The 22,593-nt window shown below is 46.6% G+C and overlaps 1 protein-coding gene across 1 annotated transcript; it reads left to right on the top strand.

Annotated features, from left to right (window-relative positions):
* The first annotated feature begins 555 nt into the window (after window positions 1-555).
* PSMC6 (proteasome 26S subunit, ATPase 6) lies at window positions 556-22,593 on the top strand. Its single transcript, XM_079955564.1, has 14 exons — window positions 556-715; window positions 9,596-9,675; window positions 9,937-9,976; window positions 10,293-10,345; window positions 11,153-11,220; window positions 13,162-13,276; window positions 14,891-14,978; window positions 16,177-16,238; window positions 16,338-16,461; window positions 17,911-17,972; window positions 19,148-19,268; window positions 19,363-19,443; window positions 21,378-21,449; window positions 22,096-22,593. The coding sequence occupies exons 1-14, from the start codon at window positions 631-633 to the stop codon at window positions 22,212-22,214; spliced, it is 1,170 nt and encodes a 389-aa protein (XP_079811690.1). The 5' UTR covers window positions 556-630; the 3' UTR covers window positions 22,215-22,593.

The following is a 22,593-nucleotide window of genomic DNA, read 5'->3' as shown; positions in this document are numbered from 1 at the left end:
TTCCCTCCACTCCCCCTCTTGGTTCCATTAATAATAATAATAATAATAATAATATTAGTAATAATAATAATAAATTTTATTTATACCCCGCCCTCCCCAGCCAGAGCTGTGCTCAGGTCGGCTAACAGCAGTAAAATTACAGTAAAAACATAAAAGGGAAAAAAACACCAATTTAAAATACAGGTTAAAATACAATTTAAAATGCAATTTAAAATGCAGCCATTGTTTAGTGCTTGTTTATATTCTTAGTAATCCAATTTTAAACCTTCTTCACCTTATTACAAGTGACTTTTAAAAGTTATACTAATGTAAATATCTATACACAAAGCTTAAAGGGTTTGCATTAGATCATACATTTATTCCAAATTAAACGTCCTCTTTCTTTCTGGGGTTAACCCGCAAGGTCGCCTCCGAGCCGGCAGGGGGAGCTCTTCAAAGGCCTCCGGCCGAAGAGCTGCGGGAAGTCTAGGGCCGGCGGATGAGCCATAGAGAGAGGAAGCCCCTCCTTCCTTCCTTCCTTCCTTCCCCCTTTCTTCGGTGTATTTCCTCTCCCGGCGTCCCTCGCGGCGCTTGCGCGTGCGCCGTGCCCGCCTCCCAGCAGCCGAGAGCCGCATCGGCATCATCATCATCATGGCGGAGCCCCGAGACAAGGCGCTGCAGGACTATCGCAAGAAGCTCCTGGAGCACAAGGAGATCGACGGGCGCCTCAAGGAGCGTGAGTGGCCGCGGAGAGGGCCTGGCAGGGAGGGCTTCGCTAGGCCGCACCGCATTCCCCTTCTCTGCCTTGGCCTGTCTTCCCGCCCGAGCACAGGAAGAGCTGCTAGGGAGGCCGCGGGGGTTGGGATGGATGGCCCCTGGGGGTCCCTTGGCTCGCCCCTCCAGGTGCTGTATATCTAGTACAGTGGTACCTCGGGTTACAGACTCCGCTAGCCCAGAAATAGGACCTCGGGCTAAGAACTTGGCTTCAGGGTGAGAACAGAAATCAGGTTACATACGCTTCAGGTTACAGACTCCGCTAGCCCAGAAATAGGACCTCGGGCTAAGAACTTGGCTTCAGGGTGAGAACAGAAATCAGGTTACATACGCTTCAGGTTACAGACTCCGCTAGCCCAGAAATAGGACCTCGGGTTAAGAACTTTGCTTCAGGGTGAGAACAGAAATCAGGTTACATACGCTTCAGGTTACAGACTCCGCTAGCCCAGAAATAGGACCTCCGGTTAAGAACTTGGCTTCAGGATGAGAACAGAAATCAGGTTACATACGCTTCAGGCTACAGACTCCGCTAGCCCAGAAATAGGACCTCCGGTTAAGAACTTGGCTTCAGGGTGAGAACAGAAATCAGGTTACATACGCTTCAGGCTACAGACTCCGCTAGCCCAGAAATAGGACCTCGGGTTAAGAACTTTGCTTCAGGGTGAGAACAGAAATCAGGTTACATACGCTTCAGGTTACAGACTCCGCTAGCCCAGGAATAGGACCTCGGGTTAAGAACTTGGCTTCAGGGTGAGAACAGAAATCAGGTTACATACGCTTCAGGTTACAGACTCCGCTAGCCCAGAAATAGGACCTCGGGTTAAGAACTTTGCTTCAGGGTGAGAACAGAAATCAGGTTACATACACTTCAGGTTACAGACTCCGCTAGCCCAGAAATAGGACCTCGGGTTAAGAACTTGGCTTCAGGGTGAGAACAGAAATCAGGTTACATACGCTTCAGGTTACAGACTCCGCTAGCCCAGAAATAGGACCTCGGGTTAAGAACTTTGCTTCAGGGTGAGAACAGAAATCAGGTTACATACGCTTCAGGTTACAGACTCCGCTAGCCCAGAAATAGGACCTCGGGTTAAGAACTTTGCTTCAGGGTGAGAACAGAAATCAGGTTACATACGCCTCAGGTTACAGACTCCGCTAGCCCAGAAATAGGACCTCGGGTTAAGAACTTGGCTTCAGGGTGAGAACAGAAATCAGGTTACATAAGCTTCAGGTTACAGACTCTGCTAGCCCAGAAATAGGACCTCGGGTTAAGAACTTGGCTTCAGGATGAGAACAGAAATCAGGTTACATACGCTTCAGATTACAGACCCCGCTAGCCCAGAAATAGGACCTCGGGTTAAGAACTTTGCTTCAGGGTGAGAACAGAAATCAGGTTACATACGCTTCAGGTTACAGACTCCGCTAGCCCAGAAATAGGACCTCGGGTTAAGAACTTGGCTTCAGGGTGAGAACAGAAATCAGGTTACATACGCTTCAGATTACAGACCCCGCTAGCCCAGAAATAGGACCTCGGGTTAAGAACTTTGCTTCAGGGTGAGAACAGAAATCAGGTTACATACGCTTCAGGTTACAGACTCCGCTAGCCCAGAAATAGGACCTCGGGTTAAGAACTTTGCTTCAGGATGAGAACAGAAATCAGGTTACATACGCTTCAGGTTACAGACTCCGCTAGCCCAGAAATAGGACCTCGGGTTAAGAACTTTGCTTCAGGGTGAGAACAGAAATCAGGTTACATACGCTTCAGGTTACAGACTCCGCTAGCCCAGAAATAGGACCTCCGGTTAAGAACTTGGCTTCAGGGTGAGAACAGAAATCAGGTTACATACGCTTCAGGCTACAGACTCCGCTAGCCCAGAAATAGGACCTCGGGTTAAGAACTTGGCTTCAGGGTGAGAACAGAAATCAGGTTACATACGCTTCAGGTTACAGACTCCGCTAGCCCAGAAATAGGACCTCGGGTTAAGAACTTGGCTTCAGGGTGAGAACAGAAATCAGGTTACATACGCTTCAGGTTACAGACTCCGCTAGCCCAGAAAGAGTACCTCGGGTTAAGAACTTTGCTTCAGGGTGAGAACAGAAATCAGGTTACATACGCTTCAGGTTACAGACTCCGCTAGCCCAGAAATAGGACCTCGGGTTAAGAACTTTGCTTCAGGGTGAGAACAGAAATCAGGTTACATACGCTTCAGGTTACAGACTCCGCTAGCCCAGAAATAGGACCTCCGGTTAAGAACTTGGCTTCAGGGTGAGAACAGAAATCAGGTTACATACGCTTCAGGCTACAGACTCCGCTAGCCCAGAAATAGGACCTCGGGTTAAGAACTTTGCTTCAGGGTGAGAACAGAAATCAGGTTACATACGCTTCAGGTTACAGACTCCGCTAGCCCAGGAATAGGACCTCGGGTTAAGAACTTGGCTTCAGGGTGAGAACAGAAATCAGGTTACATACGCTTCAGGTTACAGACTCCGCTAGCCCAGAAATAGGACCTCGGGTTAAGAACTTTGCTTCAGGGTGAGAACAGAAATCAGGTTACATACACTTCAGGTTACAGACTCCGCTAGCCCAGAAATAGGACCTCGGGTTAAGAACTTGGCTTCAGGGTGAGAACAGAAATCAGGTTACATACGCTTCAGGTTACAGACTCCGCTAGCCCAGAAATAGGACCTCGGGTTAAGAACTTTGCTTCAGGGTGAGAACAGAAATCAGGTTACATACGCTTCAGGTTACAGACTCCGCTAGCCCAGAAATAGGACCTCGGGTTAAGAACTTTGCTTCAGGGTGAGAACAGAAATCAGGTTACATACGCCTCAGGTTACAGACTCCGCTAGCCCAGAAATAGGACCTCGGGTTAAGAACTTGGCTTCAGGGTGAGAACAGAAATCAGGTTACATAAGCTTCAGGTTACAGACTCTGCTAGCCCAGAAATAGGACCTCGGGTTAAGAACTTGGCTTCAGGATGAGAACAGAAATCAGGTTACATACGCTTCAGATTACAGACCCCGCTAGCCCAGAAATAGGACCTCGGGTTAAGAACTTTGCTTCAGGGTGAGAACAGAAATCAGGTTACATACGCTTCAGGTTACAGACTCCGCTAGCCCAGAAATAGGACCTCGGGTTAAGAACTTGGCTTCAGGGTGAGAACAGAAATCAGGTTACATACGCTTCAGATTACAGACCCCGCTAGCCCAGAAATAGGACCTCGGGTTAAGAACTTTGCTTCAGGGTGAGAACAGAAATCAGGTTACATACGCTTCAGGTTACAGACTCCGCTAGCCCAGAAATAGGACCTCGGGTTAAGAACTTTGCTTCAGGATGAGAACAGAAATCAGGTTACATACGCTTCAGGTTACAGACTCCGCTAGCCCAGAAATAGGACCTCGGGTTAAGAACTTTGCTTCAGGATGAGAACAGAAATCAGGTTACATACGCTTCAGGTTACAGACTCCGCTAACCCAGAAATAGTACCTCGGGTTAAGAATTTTGCTTCAGGATGAGAACAGAAATCATGCTCCGGCGGTGCGGTGGCAGCAGGAGGCCCCATTAGCTAAAGTGGTGCTTCAGGTTAAGAACAGTTTCAGGTTAAGAACAGACCTCCGGAACAAATTAAGTACTTAACCCGAGGTACCACTGTATTCTATTTTATTGGTTTTATCATCTGTTACAAATCCCACTGTTGCATCAAGAGAATTCTAGTGTCCAGATCAAGGGACGTAACAGTCCCACTCTCTTCTGCCTTGGTCAGACCACACCTGGAGTCCTGTATCCAATTCTGGGCGCCACAATTTCAGAAGGATGTTGACAAGCTGGAATGTGTGTAGAGGAGGGAGACCAAAATGATCAAGGGTCTAGAAGCCAAGCCTGATGAGGAACAGTTGAAGGAGCTGGGTATGTTTAGCCTGGAGAAGAGAAGACTGAGAGGAGAGATGGTAGCCATCTTCAAATACAGTGGTACCTCAGGTTACAGACGCTTCAGGTTGCAGACTCCTCTAACCCAGAAGTAGTACCTCGGGTTAAGAACTTTGCTTCAGGATGAGAACAGAAATTGTGCGGCAGCAGCAGCAGGAGGCCCCATTAGCTAAAGTGGTGCTTCAGGTTAAGAACAGTTTCAGGTTAAGAACGGACCTCCGGAACGAATTAAGTACTTAACCCGAGGTACCACTGTAATAACAACAACAACAATAATTTGTTATTTATGCTCCGCCCGTCTGGCAGGGTGGGCGGCTTCCAACAAAAGATTAAAATACAGTAGTCCATCCCACGGCTGCCTTCAGGTGTCTTCTAAAAGTCTGGTAGTTATTTTTCTCTTTGACATCAGACCTCAGTGTCCGGGCAGAACAATGGGGGTGGAGACGCTCCTTCAGGTATACAGTGGTACCTCGGGTTAAGTACTTAATTCGTTCCGGAGGTCCGTTCTTAACCTGAAACTGTTCTTAACCTGAAGCACCACTTTAGCTAATGGGGCCTCCTGCTGCCGCCGCACCGCCGGAGCACGATTTCTGGGTTAGCGGAGTCTGTAACCTGAAGCGTATGTAACCTGAGGTACCACTGTACTGGGGCGAGGCCAGTCTAGCTGCTGCATTCTGGATTAGTTGTAGTTTCATTAGTTGTAGTCACCTTCAAAGGTAGCCCCACGTAGAGCGCACTGCTGTACCTAGGACAATGACGGCGAACCTTTTAGAGACCGAGTGCCCAAACTGCAACCCAAAACTCACTTATTTATTGCAAAGTGCCAACACTGCCATTTAACCTGAATACCGTACTGCGGTTTTAGTTACAGGTAGGCAGCCGTGTTGGTCTGCTGTAGTCGAAACAAACAAACAAACAAAAATCAGCCATTCTGTTTCAGTGTATCTCAGGTCTGGTGACTTCTGTTTCAGTGTATCTGAGGAAGTGTGCATGCACACGAAAACTCATACCAATAACAAACTTAGTTGGTCTCTAAGGTGCTACTTAAGGGACGCAGGTGGCGCTGTGGGTTAAAGCCTCAGTGCCTAGGGCTTGCCGATCGAAAGGTCGGCGGTTCGAATCCCTGCGGCGGGGTGCGCTCCCGCTGCTCGGTCCCAGCGCCTGCCAACCTAGCAGTTCGAAAGCACCTCCGGGTGCAAGTAGATAAATAGGGACCGCTTACCAGCGGGAAGGTAAACGGCGTTTCCGTGTGCGGCTCTGGCTCTGGCTCTGGCCAGAGCAGCGATGTCACGCTGGCCACGTGACCCGGAAGTGTCTCCGGACAGCGCTGGCCCCTGGCCTCTTAAGTGAGATGGGCGCACAACCCCAGAGTCTGTCAAGACTGGCCCGTACGGGCAGGGGTACCTTTACCTTTACCTTTAAGGTGCTACTGGAAGGATTTTTTTAATGCAGTTTTAGTTTACGGGAAAACAACAACTCATACATTAAAAGAAAAACACAATAACAAAGCTTTTAATGATACAAACAACTCTTTATGGAAAGGTGAAAGTTTGCATTACTCTTGTTTGGGAAATCACGAAAAGGGAATTGCTCCCAGATAACATGGCCGTTTTGATGATTTCCCTTCAAGAAACGCTTCTTTGGGAGATTTTGAAACAGAAGCTGAATGGCCATCTGCCGTGGATGCTGTTGTTGAGATCCCTGCATCGCAGGGGGGTTGGACTTAGATGACCCTCGGGTTCCCTTCCAACTTCCCACAATCCTGTTATTCGATTGCTAGCTCGCCGGGCTGCACTTCTAAAGCTCGCTCATGCGGGATTGAGCAAAATGCCGCCCGGCTTACTGACAGTTCTGCACTGAGGCGCTTTAACAGAGCGGAATTGAACATTTACGTTTCTGCAGCCCATGGATGGCAAACTGGCTACTTGCGCACGCATGGCTCTACTCAGCGCACATTCTGCCCCTACGAACTCTGTGCTGGGGCGATGGCACGTGTGCCCACAGAGAGGGCTCTGAGTGGCCCCTCTGGCACACATGCCATAGGTTCGCCACCACTGCCCTAGGTTGATAGAGTTGGAAGGGACCCTCTAGGGCAGTGTTCCTCAACCTTGGGCCTCCAACTGTTTTTGGACTACAACTCCCACCATCCCTCGCTAGCAAGACCAGTGGTCAAGGATGATGGGAATTGTAGTCCAAAAACAGCTGGAGGCCCAAGGTTGGGTAAACTGCTCTAGGGTCATCCAGCCCAACCCCCTCACAATTTCAACTAGCATCACACATGGCAGCAGATGGCCGTCCAACCCAGGCATAAAAACTTCCAGAGGCTACAAGCTCGGCATCTCTGGGTAGGACTATGAAGCTTTGGAGAACTACTTCAAGTTGCTGTTGGCAATAAAAATAAGACTAGTTAGTTGAGAGTCCTGAAGGGTTGGGCTGGATGACCCCCAGGGTCCCTTCCGATTCTTCTTTGTTTTGGTTTTTATTAAAGGTTTTCTTGTGTCACAAAGGTACAGTGGTGCCTTGCAAGACGAAAATAATCCGTTCCGCGAGTCTCTTCGTCTAGTGGTTTTTTCGTCTTGCGAAGCAAGCCCATTGACGGCTTAGCGGATTAGCGCACTTAGTGGCTTAGCGGCTTAGAAAAAGAGGGGGGAAGGGAAAAAACTCGCAAGACGTTTTCGTCTTGCGAAGCAAGCCCATAGGGAAATTCGTCTTGCGAAGCGCCTCGAAAAACGGAAAACCCTTTCGTCTAGCGGGTCTTTCGTCCAGCGGGTTTTTCGTCTTGCGAGGCATTCGTCTTGCGGGACACCACTGTACCTACAGCGTCTGCTTCCAGCTGATAAGAGTTCTTTCTACAAATCATTCATATTCAGTGTGAGACATACGATCTTATAGACAGCATTTACATTGGGGGAGAAAAGAGGTGGGGAAGGAGACATTGAGGGGAGAGGTAGTAAGCTTTCATTCTTCCATATAGTGTATGTGTACGGTTTTTGTGTCAGCGTCACATGGGCAGGTTGTATTTCCATTTACAGTGGATGCTCGGGTTGCGAACGTGATCTGCGCGGGATGCACGTTGGCAACCTGTAGCGGCGCGTCTGCACACGTGTGGGTTGCAATTCAACGCTTTTGTGCATGCACGACCACCAAAACCCGGAAGTAACCCGTTCCGGTACTTCTGGGTTTTGGCAGGTCCATAACCCAAAAAAACGCAACCTAAAGCGTCTAAGCCAAGGTATGACTGTATTGGGTTTTGTTAGCAGTGAGAGAGATGGGGGGCAGGGCATGGTTGGTTGCCTATACAGTGGTGCCCCGCAAGACGAACGCCTCGCAAGACGGAAAACCCGCTAGACGAAAGGGTTTTCCGTTTTGGAGGCGCTTCGCAAAACGAATTTCCCTATGGGCTTGCTTCGCAAGACGAAAATGTCTTGCGAGTTCCTGCGGGGTTTTTTTCCCTTTTCCCCCCTTTTCCCAAGCCGCTAAGCCGCTTATCAGCTGATCCGCTGATAAGCCGCTTAACAGCTGATCGCTAAAAGCCGCTAAACCGCTAATAGCGCTAATCCGCTAAGCTGTCAATGGGCTTGCTTCGCAAGACGAAAAAACCGCTATACGAAGAGCCCCACGGAACGGATTAATTTCGTCTTGCGAGGCACCACTGTAGTTGACTGCAGTGGGTTTTGTCTGTGTGAGAGAGGGGGAGGGGACTGCTTCCAGTTCTGTGATTCCTACCCTGCCATTTCCCTCCAAGGAGCTCATAGACTCCAAGAATGTAGAGTTGGAAGGGACCCTGAGGGTCATCTAGTCCAACCCCTTGCAATGCAGGAATCTCAACTAGATCATACATGGCAGATGGCCATCCAACTTCTGCTTAAAAACCTCCAAAGGAGGAGAGTTCACAACCACCTGAGTTAGATGCCTAGCATCCCCAGGTAGGACTCTGAAGCTCCCAAGAGCTACTGCTACTCTCTGTTGACAATATTGAGCGAGATGGAGCAGCAGTCTGGCTCAGGATAGAGGGCCAGTTCCTACTTTCCTGTGCTCCTCTTGGAATGCCTTCACCTTGGGTAGTAGACCTGCCTGGTGGAGTAGGTGCTCTGAGAGATCCCTGTTTTCCAGCTCCCCCCTTCAGCAAAAATGCAGGTGGTCTTGAGAGGCCCCTTATGTGCTCTCACTTAGCTTGAAAAGGTGATGGGGAGGGACACTTGCTACTGGCATCTGTCTGTCTCAAGAGACAATGGAGTGTGCCTCTGGAGGTGAAGTCAAACCACTGGAGAATCACAGCACCTGTTGTGGCTGCAGAGACCGGTAACTAGTAACTGTTGCGTCCTGCAATGTTTTTACTGCATTTGCAGCAACAAAGTGACCTCCTTGGGACATTAACCTGGGCAGTGTGTCTGGAGGTCCTGAGCAGCCCAGGTAACAAGACCCCCCTCTCGGCCTCACTGATGGGGTCCAAAGGAAAGCTGAGGGAAGACATTTGCTGCTAAAGCTCCATCTATTCCAGTCAGTTCCTTTTGAAAGGCAGGGGTAGGGCGAGAACCTGTGGTCCTCCACATGTTGACGGACCCAAACTTCCAGCATCCCTGGCCATTGGCCCAGCTGGGTGCCACAGGGTGGAGAGCCACAGGTGCCCTAGTCCTGCCTTGCTTTCTTTTCCAGTAGAACCTGCTTTCATATAAGTGTGCACAGGATCACAGCACACATTGGTTAGCAAAGCATCTGTGAGGGTCATTATGCCACGTTTATTTGATCGAGGGGCGGAGAAATCAATGTATAAAGAAGTTCACTTTCTAATCTGCCTTGTCCACATCTGAAAATAACATTTTTCAGCTCCTTTGTGATCTTTTTGTCCGAGGGGGAAAATAGAACACTGATTTAGAACATGCATAACAAGCTTTTTCAATGTTTTATTGTCTGTAGTAAGGGAACAGCTGAAGGAGCTCACCAAGCAGTATGAAAAATCTGAAAATGACCTCAAGGCTTTGCAGAGTGTTGGACAGGTGAGTGTTTATGTATGGATAGGAATGTGTCAGTAATTGAGCCATTTGGGTGGGGTGCCTTAGCATCTCCAGTTTTTCTTGGGTTAAATGGGTATTTTTCTAGGGCACTAAACAGTTTATTAGATTTCCATATGCGGGTCTAGACTCAAAACGTCTGAGGGTGCTGTGGTGAATGAACTTCATGTCCCTTTGTGGGACTCAGATAGGCAGGGTTCTTGATATTGGTCAGTAGGTCTAATATTTTTTCTTTTTTTAAAACAGATCGTTGGTGAGGTTCTTAAACAGTTAACAGAAGAGAAATGTGAGTTCATTGAGAGGGATATTTATTAGTATATTTAATGATTGTTTTATTAATTTACTGGTGTATTTAATGTTCGTTTTGTTAATTTAGTAAGTTACATTTATGCCACATTTCAAGACATGCTGCCTTCCCAAGGCAGCAGGCAAAAAAGGACGCTGACAAAATAATTTAACAAGGCAAAATGAAAAGCCAAGTATGAATAGCATCAACGCTGGCACATACAGCGCTGTGAAAATGTTTTAGCAACATGTCCTTTTGCAGCCACAATTGCAGAAAAATTAAAATGCTGCCATGTTCTTTCTTTTGCTGCTTCCAGTCATTGTCAAAGCAACAAATGGACCAAGATATGTTGTCGGCTGCCGTCGTCAGGTGAGCATCCTGCGTTTGAGAATATGGGTCTTGGTCTCTCAGATCATAACTCAGATGTGCACAGATGTTAGGGCTGTAGCACATGCGTGGGCAAATATGTCTTTTTGACACTCAGTTCGTTCTTCCCTTTGGTGAGTGCCGTAAATTGCTTGTGAGAGTATGGGCTGGGAGAGATATTGTTGTGATGGGTTACTATCTCTGTCCTGAACAGCACCCTTTGATACTTTAATTGGCTTAGATTTCAAATAACTTCGGAGAGAAAAATCTGTAAAATGGGGCCAGTTCATATCAGAAAGCTGACGAGTCACCTCATTTGGTTTGGATTCAGCTCTGGATCTGACAGTGCCCAATTACAGTGCTGCCTCGCAAGACAAAATTAATCCGTTCCGTGAGGCTCTTCGTATAGCGGTTTTTTCGTCTTGCGAAGCAAGCCCATTGACAGCTTAGCGGATTAGCGCTATTAGCAGTTTAGCAGCTTTTAGCAATCAGCTGTTAAGCGGCTTATCAGCGGATCAGCTGATAAGCGGCTTAGCGGCTTAGGAAAAGGGGGGGGGAACCTGCAGGAACTCGCAAGACATTTTCGTCTTGCGAAGCAAGCCCATAGGGAAATTTGTTTTGCGAAGCGCCTCCAAAACGGAAAACCCTTTCGTCTAGCGGGTTTTCCGTCTTGCGAGGCATTCGTCTTGCGGGGCACTACTGTACCAGTGTGGTCGGAGCTGTCAGTTTCTGACAGCACCATAAGAAACGACTTCTTCTACACTTAGCTTTCCAAATCTTAACAATTGGCTCCTTTCCTTTTGCATTCAGCTCGATAAAAGTAAACTGAAGCCTGGGACAAGAGTTGCACTGGATATGACCACCCTAACTATTATGAGGTAAGGTCTTCTCATCAAGTGGGTGGGAGGGGAGAGTGGGATGGAGGAAGCCTGTAGTGGAGCTACTGCAGAGTATTGGCCACAGAAGCATTTGCAGCAGTTCTCAACCTGTGGGTCCCCAGATGTTGTTGGACTACAACTCCCATCATCCCTGAGCTCTGGCCTTGCTAGCTAGGGGTGATGGGAGTTGTAGTTCAACATTTGAGGACCCACAGGTTGAGAAAGGTTGATTTAGGGGCTATAAAAACCCTTTCTTTAAAGGGTATTTTTTTAATAATAAAAAATTCTGTGTTTCAAAGTCCCACTTGCTATCAGTGCAGAAACAGAACTGGGCATTCCAAACCAAGGGCTAAGATGGAGTATTTTCTTACTTGATTAAATTCCCAAGAGTATTGAAGCATTTGCTTGCACCTGCTTCCTTTGGCATCTTGATTTGGTACGGTGACCATCAGAACGGAAAGCAGAACCAGTTTTCTACAAAAACTCAGTACGTCGTTGCACTTGGTGTGCCAATCCGGGAATAAAAGTGGGTTATAAAGCATATTTGGTGAACAGGGTAACATTAAGCTTTTTGGTTCAGGAGGCACAGTATAAATTACAATTTTTTTTTGGCACTCAGCTCAAAAAACGTTTTCAATAATACTATTTAAATTTTGGAAGCACAGCATTCCTAATGCAGGCCTTATCTGTGTGTGGTTGTGTAGAGATGCCAGAAGGCTCATGATTATTGGATGCACATTACAACTAGTAATACCAGACATAGGGGGAAATACCATAAGTTCAAACTAAATGCTAATCTTCATTAGCATCACAGAAGGTATTAAAAATAGCTGTAAAATTTGGTGGTGGTTTTTTTAATATTTGCAAAGATGACATGAAGAGACATCCCCCCCATTAAAAAGAGTAGTTACTTGTCAGGGAACTGCCATCGGAGCCAGAGGCGGAGGGAAGGCTCCAGAGGGATGCTGGAGAGGGTCCCAGTAGGGAGAGAGGCAGCCCATCCGCTGGGGAAGGAAATCAGCGTAGCACCAGTGGAGAAGGGGGGCAGATGGGGGAAGCGGAGAGAAGGCTCCTGGACTCCTCACCGGAGACCAGCGGGGAGAGCATGGGTCCTCCGCTGCCCACACCCTCCCTGCGCAGAAGGCTTCCGCGCAGGGAGAGCAGGAGGCGACTGGGCGTCAAAGAACTTCTTTGCTGGAAGAAGTTCAAGAAACGCCCACTGACGGATTCTGCCAGCGATTGAGACAGCCACGGATGGATGGCTGTCTGGACAGAAAGGGTTCACCCAGGTAACCCAGCCAGGTGTGGCGCCAACTTACGCATGAGCAACCCCTAGAACCATTACATTACTGAATCAGCTGATATATATGTTAACCAATGTTAAATAAAAACTTACTCATTTTCTAGGCTCATAGAGCAGGGCCCAGCAATTTTTTTTAGCCGTGGGCCGGTCCACCGTCCCTCAGACCATATGTTGGGCCTGACTATATTTTGGAGAGAAAAAAATGAACGAATTCCTATGCCCCACAAATAACCCAGAGATGCATTTGAAATAAAAGGACACATTCTACTCATGTAAAAACATGCTGATTCCCAGACCGTCTGTGGGCTGGATTGAGAAGGCGATGGGGCTGGATCCGGCCCCTGGGCCTTCGTTTGCCTACTCATGCTCATGGAGTTAGATGGGTTATCCAGTCCCTCCTGCTTTTAGCGGGATTTCCCATGACAGAAGGTAACTGCATCGCCCCTGACTGAATGCTACCCAGCCTATTTCTTAAATATCCCCAACATGTAGAGCAAGCCTCCCCTACCCCCAAGGCAGTCAGCTTACTCGGGTATCTTCGTTTTTATACGTGGCTTGCAAACTGTGGGTGGGAAGTTGCTTTAGAGGGGCTTTAAAAATCAGCGGGTGACATCAGTTGTATGGCTTCTCCAATTTAGATATTTGCCAAGAGAAGTTGATCCTCTCGTTTACAACATGTCTCATGAAGATCCTGGAGATGTGTCTTATTCCGAGATTGGAGGATTGTCCGAACAAATCAGGGAACTAAGAGAGGTAATTGCCTGATTCATTATTGGTCTGAATAATGGATATGTTTACTTTGCTGGCAGGGAAGACATTTAAGTCTTTGGTACAATTTGGTCATGGGAAATGATATATAATGAGCTGAAAAAGGTATTTAAGTATACCTTTCCCAAGAAACCAGAGGCCTTCCTTCTGGGCATTGTGGGCCAGAGGGTGTTAAAGAACGATCAAACATTATGTATGCAACAACAGCAGCAAGGATACTCGTCGCCAAATATTGGAAAACTCAAGATTTGCCCACGCTGGAAGAATGGCAGATGCAACTGATGGACTACATGGAACTTGCAGAAATGACCGGCAGAATCCGGGACCTGGGAGAGGAAGCTGTGGAAGAGGACTGGAAGAAATTTAAGGACTATCTTCAAAAATACTGTAAACTATATGAGTGTTAAGAAGGATGAGAGATTTGAAATTAACAGGGCCCATTAAGTTAGTTGATAGTATTATGAGAATGAGTGAACTTTATGAGAAAAATAAATTTTGAATAAACATTGTGATTAAAATTAGATATTTAAGACCTAGATAAAAATATTCAAAGTTAGGGACAAAATACTGGAAATGTGTTTAATAAGAATTGAAACAAGGTGATAAGCTGCTGGCTAAAGCATTATAAATTTGGAACACAGGAGCGTGAGATGTGAGGAAGTCCAAAGGATGAAGAAAAGATGGGTATTGCAGGATGTTAAATTCTATGCTTGTTCTTTTTTTATGTTTATTTTCTGTTTATTCTGTCTTTTCTCTACTGTATCAACAAAATTCTTAATAAAAATTATTATAAAATAATAATAATAATAAAAAACATAGCGTTGGGTTTCAGAACAAGCATGCACACTTCTTCCCTGCTGTCAAGCCAATTCCTCTTCCCTTTCCTGATATCCTCTAATCCTAGATTGGTGCGATATCTAAGTTGGGCAGCATTGAACAAATCATTGCTGGCCTTGGTAGTTTAGCATCAGTTTCTGCTGGCCAGCTGTGGATTCCCTTCCACCATCAATTTATCGACACAGAACATTGAGCAGCTCAGGTTTTATGTAGGATATTTGAATTGGCTTACACACCATTGCACAAAAGTCTTGCATACAACGAAAAGTAGCACAGACAATTGACTTGCTTTGGAGTTGTGTTCACCTAGTTTTAGAGTAGACCCTTTGTAATCAATGGACAAAACTAAGCTAGGCCCATTCATTTCAGTGGGAATATACTGAACAAACATAGTTGAATACCACTAAATTTCAACCATGGTTTCTTTAACAAAACTCTGAGTTGACACAAAATTGTCCCACGGTTGTCCTTACCTGCCTTTGAGATGGCCAGACAAATCATGGTTAGGGAAGGGTGGCAGGTTCAGACATAGTGAAAACAAGCCAAGGTTTGTAAACCAGCAAAACCACAACAACATGGTTTCAGATTTTGATTTGTAGATGGGCAAACAACCCATGGTGAAGCTATGTTTCAGTGATCAAACAAACCATGGTTAATAAACTATAACTTGATAAAACCATGGTTCAGCGTTAACATGTGAACCAGGCCTTTGTATACCTTCTGTTTTGAATCTAAGGCATGATTTGTTACTTCTCTTTGCAGGTTATAGAGTTACCACTGACAAATCCAGAATTGTTCCAACGTGTGGGGATTATACCTCCCAAAGGCTGCTTGCTGTATGGCCCACCAGGTTGGTGTCCTTGGTCTGCTTGCCTGTTGACTGCTGAACAAACAGTATGACTCTTGGGAGATTTCATTCCACATCAACTGCTCTGTGACAATATTCCTTCAAGTAGCAGTGGGGTGGGTGGGTGTGAAGTGGGGGGGGGGGGTCACATTTTTAGGAGCCACCAGATAGAGTACTGAAATGGAGGTGTTACATTTGAAACACCAGCATTGTCGGAGATATTCCAGCCCTGTACAAATAATGCAGTAATTTCGTCTCTCTTAATCCCTTTTGAAATGCTGTTTGAATCCCATTATTCTATACATTTTTAATCACATTGTTTCATAGAATTTATATGTAGCTTGATTGTAAAAAAGACAAAAGAACTCATAGCAGTTGTGCCTCTATTGTCCAATGAGCTCATAATAGCAAACATGAGTTTTCCCCCTTTTCTCTTCAAAACAATCTTCATAGAATCTTAGAGTTGGGACCACGAGGATCATCTAGTCCAGTGTTTCCCAAACCTGGGTCTCCAGCTGTTTTTGGACTACAACTCCCATCATCCCTAGCTAGCAAGAGCACTCAGCAGGGATGATGGGAATTGTAGTTTGAAAACAGCTGGAGACCCTAGTTTGGGGAAAACTGACCTAGTCCAACCCCTTGCGCATGCCGTTTGTGCATGCGCGGATTGCGATTTGATGCTTCTGCGCATGCGCAAAGTGCGATTTAGCACTTCTGTGCATGCACAACTGCCAAAACCTGAAAGTAACCAGTTCCATAATCTATAACCCAAAAAAACGGAACCTGAAGCGGCTGTAACCCGAGGTATGACTGTATAGGCCACATTTTCTTCCACTTCCTAGCCAGCCATAAAAGCCAATCTAAGAATACAAGTTTTAAAACCAAAACAACACACCCATTCTCACAGGAATAGCAGAGGCAGAAAAACATAATTAAAGGTAGTCACAGTCCAACCAATAAGCATCGATCCCAGAAGGCCAGCTGAACAAGATAGAAAGTCTTAAACCCTATAATGCAGGACTGATAAGGCTTAACGGGCAGACTTGATTAAGGGGCATGAATGGAAATTTTGAGCATGGGTATCTGGTCAAAGGCCTACACTGCACCTGTAACACGATATCGCTTTGTACATTTGTTTAAACATATACCTTTTGCCACTTGTTTTCACTACTTCTTGATGCAATGTGTATCATCCACACAGGTACGGGGAAAACTCTCTTGGCCAGAGCTGTCGCCAGCCAGCTTGACTGCAATTTCTTAAAGGTAAAACAATTTCTTTAAGATGCCTTTCCAGAATCTTAAAGCAGACCTGTTTGATCTGCAGCCGCCGCCGCTCATGCTACCTGTAACAACTTTCCGCAGGTGGTGTCTAGTTCCATTGTGGACAAATACATTGGTGAAAGCGCCCGGTTGATCCGAGAGATGTTCAACTACGCCAGGGATCATCAGCCTTGCATCATTTTCATGGATGAAATTGACGCTATCGGTAAGGCTAAGCAGCTCAACAAAAAGCCCATCAAACTCCCCCCCCCCCCCCAAGAACTGCTCTCCTTACCTGTACTGCCTACGCGTAATGTAGCTGATACAGCTTTCCGACAGGTGAACAAGAGTCAAGACTAGGGAGATAAAGGATGGGTGACTGTGCCAAAAACCTTTACACCAGGCATGTCCAAAGTCCGTTTCGGGGGCCGAATTTGGCCTGCCGATCAATTTAATCTGGCCCCCATTGGCAGTTCATGTCCTTAACAAAAAAGTTCATCAACTTTGGTTGGCCCTCATGCATGTTCGCTTCATCAAATCTGGTCCTCTTTGCAAAAAAAAAAAAGTTTGGGCACCCTTGCTATACACCAAGCACACGAGAGCAGATATGGAGGACCTTAACCCCAGGGGCCAGTCCTCTCTCTGGTCCTCAGGAGTCTCCCCAGACCATCCCACACGTTAGATGCCACACCTCGCATTTTCTGATTTGCCCTCTTCCTCGAGGGCTTTTTGCTTGTCCTTGCACTGCCCCTTGCCTCGATTCTGCATGGTTTGGATGTAGGCTATTGCACAAAGACAAACCCACTTTTGGCTCTGGCCACACCACTGGAATGTGGCCCCAAAAGTTTACCCGTGATGGAAACGTGGGCTGAAAAGAACCCCCCCCAAAAAAAAAAACCACATACACTTTGCAGAGCCTTCTGGCACCTGACAACTAGCAGCTGTACTGTATTATGACATCCACTTTCAAAGGCTGGAGCTATGTAAAGGTAAAGGGACCCCTGACCATTAGGTCCAGTCGTGGCCGACTCTGGGGTTGCAGCGCTCATCTCGCTTTATTGGCCGAGGGAGCCGGTGTACAGCTTCCGGGTCATGTGGCCAGCAGGACTAAGCCACTTCTGGCAAACCAGAGCAGCGCACGGAAACGCCGTTTACCTTCCCGCCGGAGCGGTACCTATTTATCTACTTGCGCTTTGACGTGCTTTCAAACTGCTAGGTTGGTAGGAGCAGGGACTGAGCAATGGGAGCTCACCCTGTCACAGGGATTCGAACCGCCGACCTGATCGGCAGGTCCTAGGTTCGGTGGTTTAACCCACAGCGCCCCCCACGTCCCCCTGGAGCTGTTTCCTTGGAGCTTAATACAGTATGTCAGTTGGACGGGCTGAGGGTAACCACCTGAAAGTAAAACTAATTTACTCAGGTAAGTACCTGAAAAAGGTAACGCCTCCCCAAGACCTTCTGTTACCCAGAAGTTGCTTTTGAGTGATCTCTTGAAGGGAACCTTTCAGACCCCCTTTCTGTTCTTTTCTTTTGCCTAGATTCTATACAGAAACCTTGCACCTCAGCTTGCAACTTGACTTTTTAACTCCCCTCACTCCTTTCAGGGTTTAATGAGCCACCCTGCGTGGTGACCAGGGAAAGGGTCTGACTTCTTTCCCGCTGATTTTCTCCTTAGGTGGCCGTCGTTTCTCGGAGGGCACTTCAGCTGACAGAGAAATTCAGAGAACTCTAATGGAGGTAACGCTTCTCTGAACTGGAGCCGGTCGTCTTTCACGTGTACACAAACATCTTTGTAATCCTAGGCAGGCAGCAAAAAATGTGAGACTTCAGGATCAGTTGCTAAGACGAAATAGCTGAACGGTGATGTTGAAATTGTTTGCAGCTGTTCACCACTGGTGCCTCCTGAAATCATTTTATGCGAGGAGGTCTTTTCCTTGGAAGTAGACAACACCAAAAGCTGCACGTAGTGAACAGCTCCTGGCATAAAGCAACCATTCGGTGTCTGAATTGCAGTCCCATCTCCATGTCTAGACCAGAACCTTGGACTAGAACCATGTCCAAGACTAGAACCTTCACACGTGTTCTTTCTGAGTAAACGATAGAGCCACTGTTCTCCTGGATCCTAAGGTCATGTCTCCATTGCTGGTTTCCATGGGTTTATAATAATTAATTCTAGTTAGAAGACAACTGAAGGCAGCCTTGTTTAGGGAAGTTTTTTATGTTTGATGTTTTATCGTGTTTTTAATATTCTGCTGGGAGCAGGCCAGAGTGGCTGGGGACGCCCGGCCATATAATTTTATTTTATTTATTTATACCCCGCCCTCCTCGGCCAAAGCTGGGCTCAGGGCAGAAAAAAAGAAAAAGAAAAAAACAATTTAAAATACAGGTTAAAATGCAGCCTCATTTTAAAAGTAGCCCATCGATCAAGACCATAAGGGGAGGGAAACATAAGGGTCAGACTGAGTCCAAACCTAAGGCCAGGAGGAACAGCTCTGTCTTGCAGGCCCTGCGGAAAGATGTCAAGTCCCACAGGGCCCTACTCTCTTGTGACAGAGTGTTCCACCACGTCGGGGCCAGTACTGAAAAGCCCCTGGCCCTAGTTGAGACCTGTCTAACCACCTTGAGACTTCGGACCTCCAAAATGTTGTCATTTGTGGACCTTAAGGTCCTCCATGGGGCAGACCAGGACTACCATACTATTTGTCTGTTCAGCTCAGTAGTTCAGACTGGCAGCAGCTCTGAAGGATTCCAGGCAGGGATTATTCCCAGCCTGAAGCTGGAGATGCCAAGACAAGACTGAACCTGGGACCTGCTGCATAGATGCTGCCCCACACTGTTCTTCTCAGCCCGTTCAGTGGGGCAAGTTCTTTGCCGATTAACCAAGGCTTTTGTTTTCTCGCCAAACGTTCCAGTTGCTGAACCAGATGGACGGATTTGATACTCTGCACAGAGTTAAAATGATAATGGCTACAAACAGACCAGATACTCTGGATCCAGCACTGTTGCGTCCTGGAAGACTGGACAGGAAAATCCGTGAGTATTGAGTTTCTGTAGGGCCGGCATTGGTCTGTGCCTCCCCTTCGCTTGCATACCTTTCAAAATTAACATAGCTTCTCCCCCCTTCTAGATATTGACTTGCCAAATGAACAGGCCAGGTTAGACATACTGAAGATCCACGCCGGACCTATAACGAAACATGGGGAAATAGGTAAGTCCCCAGGGCTTCACAGATGCATCAGGGAGGGGGCTGGGCTTTGCATATTCAAGTCTGTTTCCTGTAACAGATTGTAAATTTCCAGGGAAATAGGCAGCTTGGTCTTCTGCAGCAAAATCTAATAATAATAATAATAATAATAATAATAATAATAATAATAATAATAAATAATTTTTTATTTATACCCCGCATAATAATAATAATAATAATAATAATAATAATAAATTTATTTATTTATTTATTTATTTATTTATTTTTATTTATACCCCGCCCTTCCCAGTTCAGAAAACCGGGCTCAGGGCGGCTAACAACAAATTTAAAACACTTAATTGATGCAACAAAAAACAGCATAAAATACAGTATAAAACGTGAATAACAATAATTTCAGAATTCAAAAATCAATTTGGGGGGAAATCCATCCAATAAGCATTAGATGATCACCAGGGCTAGCTGGCTATGTTAGTCCTTTATTGGGCCAGCGAGGAGACCAGGGGAGAATTAGCTGTGGGATCCCAGAGCGGGCAATCTTCATAAAAAGAGGAGGAGGGAAGGCAGGGGAATGAAAGATCAGGCTAAGTTCAAATTGAAATCCAGGCGGAATAGTTCTGTCTTACAGGCTCTGTGGAAGGAAGTTAAATCCTGCAGGGCCCTGGTCTCCTGGGACAGAGCATTCCACCAGGTCGGAGCCATCCCTGAGAAGCACACCTTAATAACTACAGTCCATGAAAATTTGTGCCATCATAAACTTGTTCCTCTTTATGTTGCCACAAAATTATTAGGGATGTCCTGTTCACAGAAGAATGTTGGAACTGCACCCCCCCCCCAGTACTGCCCAGATCTGTTCTGGGACTTCCCCCAGCTCTCCCATTGTGGACATCAGGCGGTTGACAGCTGGCCAGCCACAAGGGTGTGACGAACTTGGCCCTCAGAGGATGGAGAAGATAACAACCTGGCCCACCAGCCGTATCTGTTTCCCAGTCGTGCATTCCACCATACCAACCCACACTTATTTTTAGTGCTGATGGAATAGTGAAGCTGGCACAGCCAAAGAAACATTTTGTTATGGTGGCATCATGAATAGTATGTTGTATCAGGTTGTCTGACCTGCTCCTGATCTCACTTGTGAACTCCGGCTGCTGAACACACTCTTGCTGTGTCGTATTGCTTGGTTTTTTGGGGGGGAGGGGGGTTGAGGGGAATGTTATTGCTGTTTTTTATACAGTGGTACCTTTGTTCTCAAACTCAAATCTATTCTGGAAGTCCGTTTGACTTCCAAAACATTCGGAAACCAAGGCGCGGCTTCTGATTGGCTGATTGGCCCTGGAAGCAGTGCCGGCAGCCAAAACCAACGTTCGCAAACCGGAACACTTACTTAGGTTTGCGGAGTTCGAGAGCCGATTGGTTCATCAGCTAAGCCGTTTGGGAACCGAGGTTCTACTGTATTGATTTTGTGTGTCTTTATTTTGATTGATGTGGAGATAGTTCAATTTGATTGTGTACCTTTTAATGTTTTATTTATAGTTTATGACTACTTCTGTTGCATTTTGAATTATGTTACTATTGTTCATTTTGTGAGCCACCTTTGAGCAAGGTTTTAACTATGGAAAGACGGCTTGCAAATAAAATGATGAACGGGTGGGAGTAAGATGAGCCTTCTGGGTGGCCCATCTAGTCCAGCCTCCTGTTCTCACAGGGGCCATCCAGGTGCCTATGGGAAACCCGCGAGCAGGATCCTGCTGTGTTTTCTGGCAACTGGAATTCAGAAGCTTTGCTGCCTCTGAATGTGGAGGCAGGGCAAAGCCACCCTGGCTGGCTTGTTCACACATCAGGACTGCTGCGTCAGTCAGAAGCGAAGAGTTCTGATTTTTGCGACAGGTTTTTGCTCTTAGTCCACAATTCCCATTAACCCAGGAATTCTTCTTTTATAGATTACGAAGCAATTGTGAAGCTTTCCGATGGTTTTAATGGTGCTGATCTGAGAAACGTATGCACTGAAGCAGGTAAGGAAACGAGATCTTTGTGACATCACTTTCCATTTTCCTGATTCCTTGGAGACTTATTAGTAAAGGTAAAGGGAACCCCTGACCATTAGGTCCAGTTGTGACCGACTCTGGGGTTGCGGCGCTCATCTCGCTTTACTGGCCGAGGGAGCCGGCGTACAGCTTCCGGGTCATGTAGCCAGCATGACTAAGCCGCTTCTGGCGAACCAGAGCAGCGCACGGAAACGCCGTTTACTTTCCCACCGGAGCGGTACCTATTTATCTACTTGCACTTTGACATGCTTTCGAACTGCTAGATTGACAGGAGCAGGGACAGAGAAACGGGAGCTCACCCTGTCGCAGGGATTCAAACCGCCAACCTTCTGATCGGCAAGTCCTAGGCTCTGTGGTTTAACCCACAGCGACACCCGCGTCCTGGAGACTTCTTATAAAGCTCAAATAATTCATGATGTGTCACAGTTATGGAAGGAGGAGCATATGCATGGCTATAGCTCATGAAGGGGAGCCTTAACATGCTTGTAGGGTCTGGATTGCGATCATAACGTTGCAATTAAAACTGAAGCACACACAGGTGCCTGCAAGAACCAGATTGAGCCCCTTTCCTTCTGTCTGACAGCTTGATTCCCAAACTCTTGTGTCTTTGCAGGGATGTTTGCCATTCGTGCCGATCACGACTTCGTGGTGCAGGAGGATTTCATGAAGGCTGTTAGGAAAGTTGCCGACTCCAAGAAGCTGGAGTCTAAGTTGGACTACAAGCCCATCTAAGCATGACCACGTGGTTAATGGCTGGCTGAGACTGCATGGGAAAATATGGGGCTTGTGATAGGTGAAATGAGAAGCAAAAGTATCCCTTGATTGTGTTTTTATTACAAGTGTCTGCATTGTGCCAGCAAGCTCGCCAGCTGTCTGTATTAGTGGTGCTCCTGCTGGTGGGAAGCGCATGGCGGCACCCTGAATCCAACATGGCCTTTGTTACAGTCCCGTTCTTAAGCTCAGAGCAACATGTGTCCTCGTACGAGAACCTTACGGAAACATACAGCTGGTTTGGTTCGGCAGATTGTAAGGCAGTGCATTTCTTATTTTATATCATTTAACTCCCCCACCCCTTCCCATTGAAGAATTAAATAAAACTTGTTTAAATCCA

The sequence above is a fragment of the Podarcis cretensis genome, assembly GCF_951804945.1.
Source record: "Podarcis cretensis genome assembly, chromosome: 1".
In the NCBI taxonomy this organism is placed as follows: Eukaryota; Metazoa; Chordata; class Lepidosauria; order Squamata; family Lacertidae; genus Podarcis; species Podarcis cretensis.
The sequence above is the reverse complement of the archived record's forward strand: the minus strand, read 5'-3'. Positions and strand labels throughout refer to the sequence as shown.

Bases quoted from the DNA above. Each gene is read 5' to 3' on its own strand.
- PSMC6 (XM_079955564.1), top strand. From the start codon at position 631: ATGGCGGAGCCCCGAGACAAGGCGCTGCAGGACTATCGCAAGAAGCTC. The intron at 9,977-10,292 runs GTGAGTTCATTG...TGCTGCTTCCAG, and splicing joins ACAGTTAACAGAAGAGAAAT to TCATTGTCAAAGCAACAAAT. The intron at 21,450-22,095 runs GTAAGGAAACGA...GTGTCTTTGCAG, and splicing joins AAACGTATGCACTGAAGCAG to GGATGTTTGCCATTCGTGCC.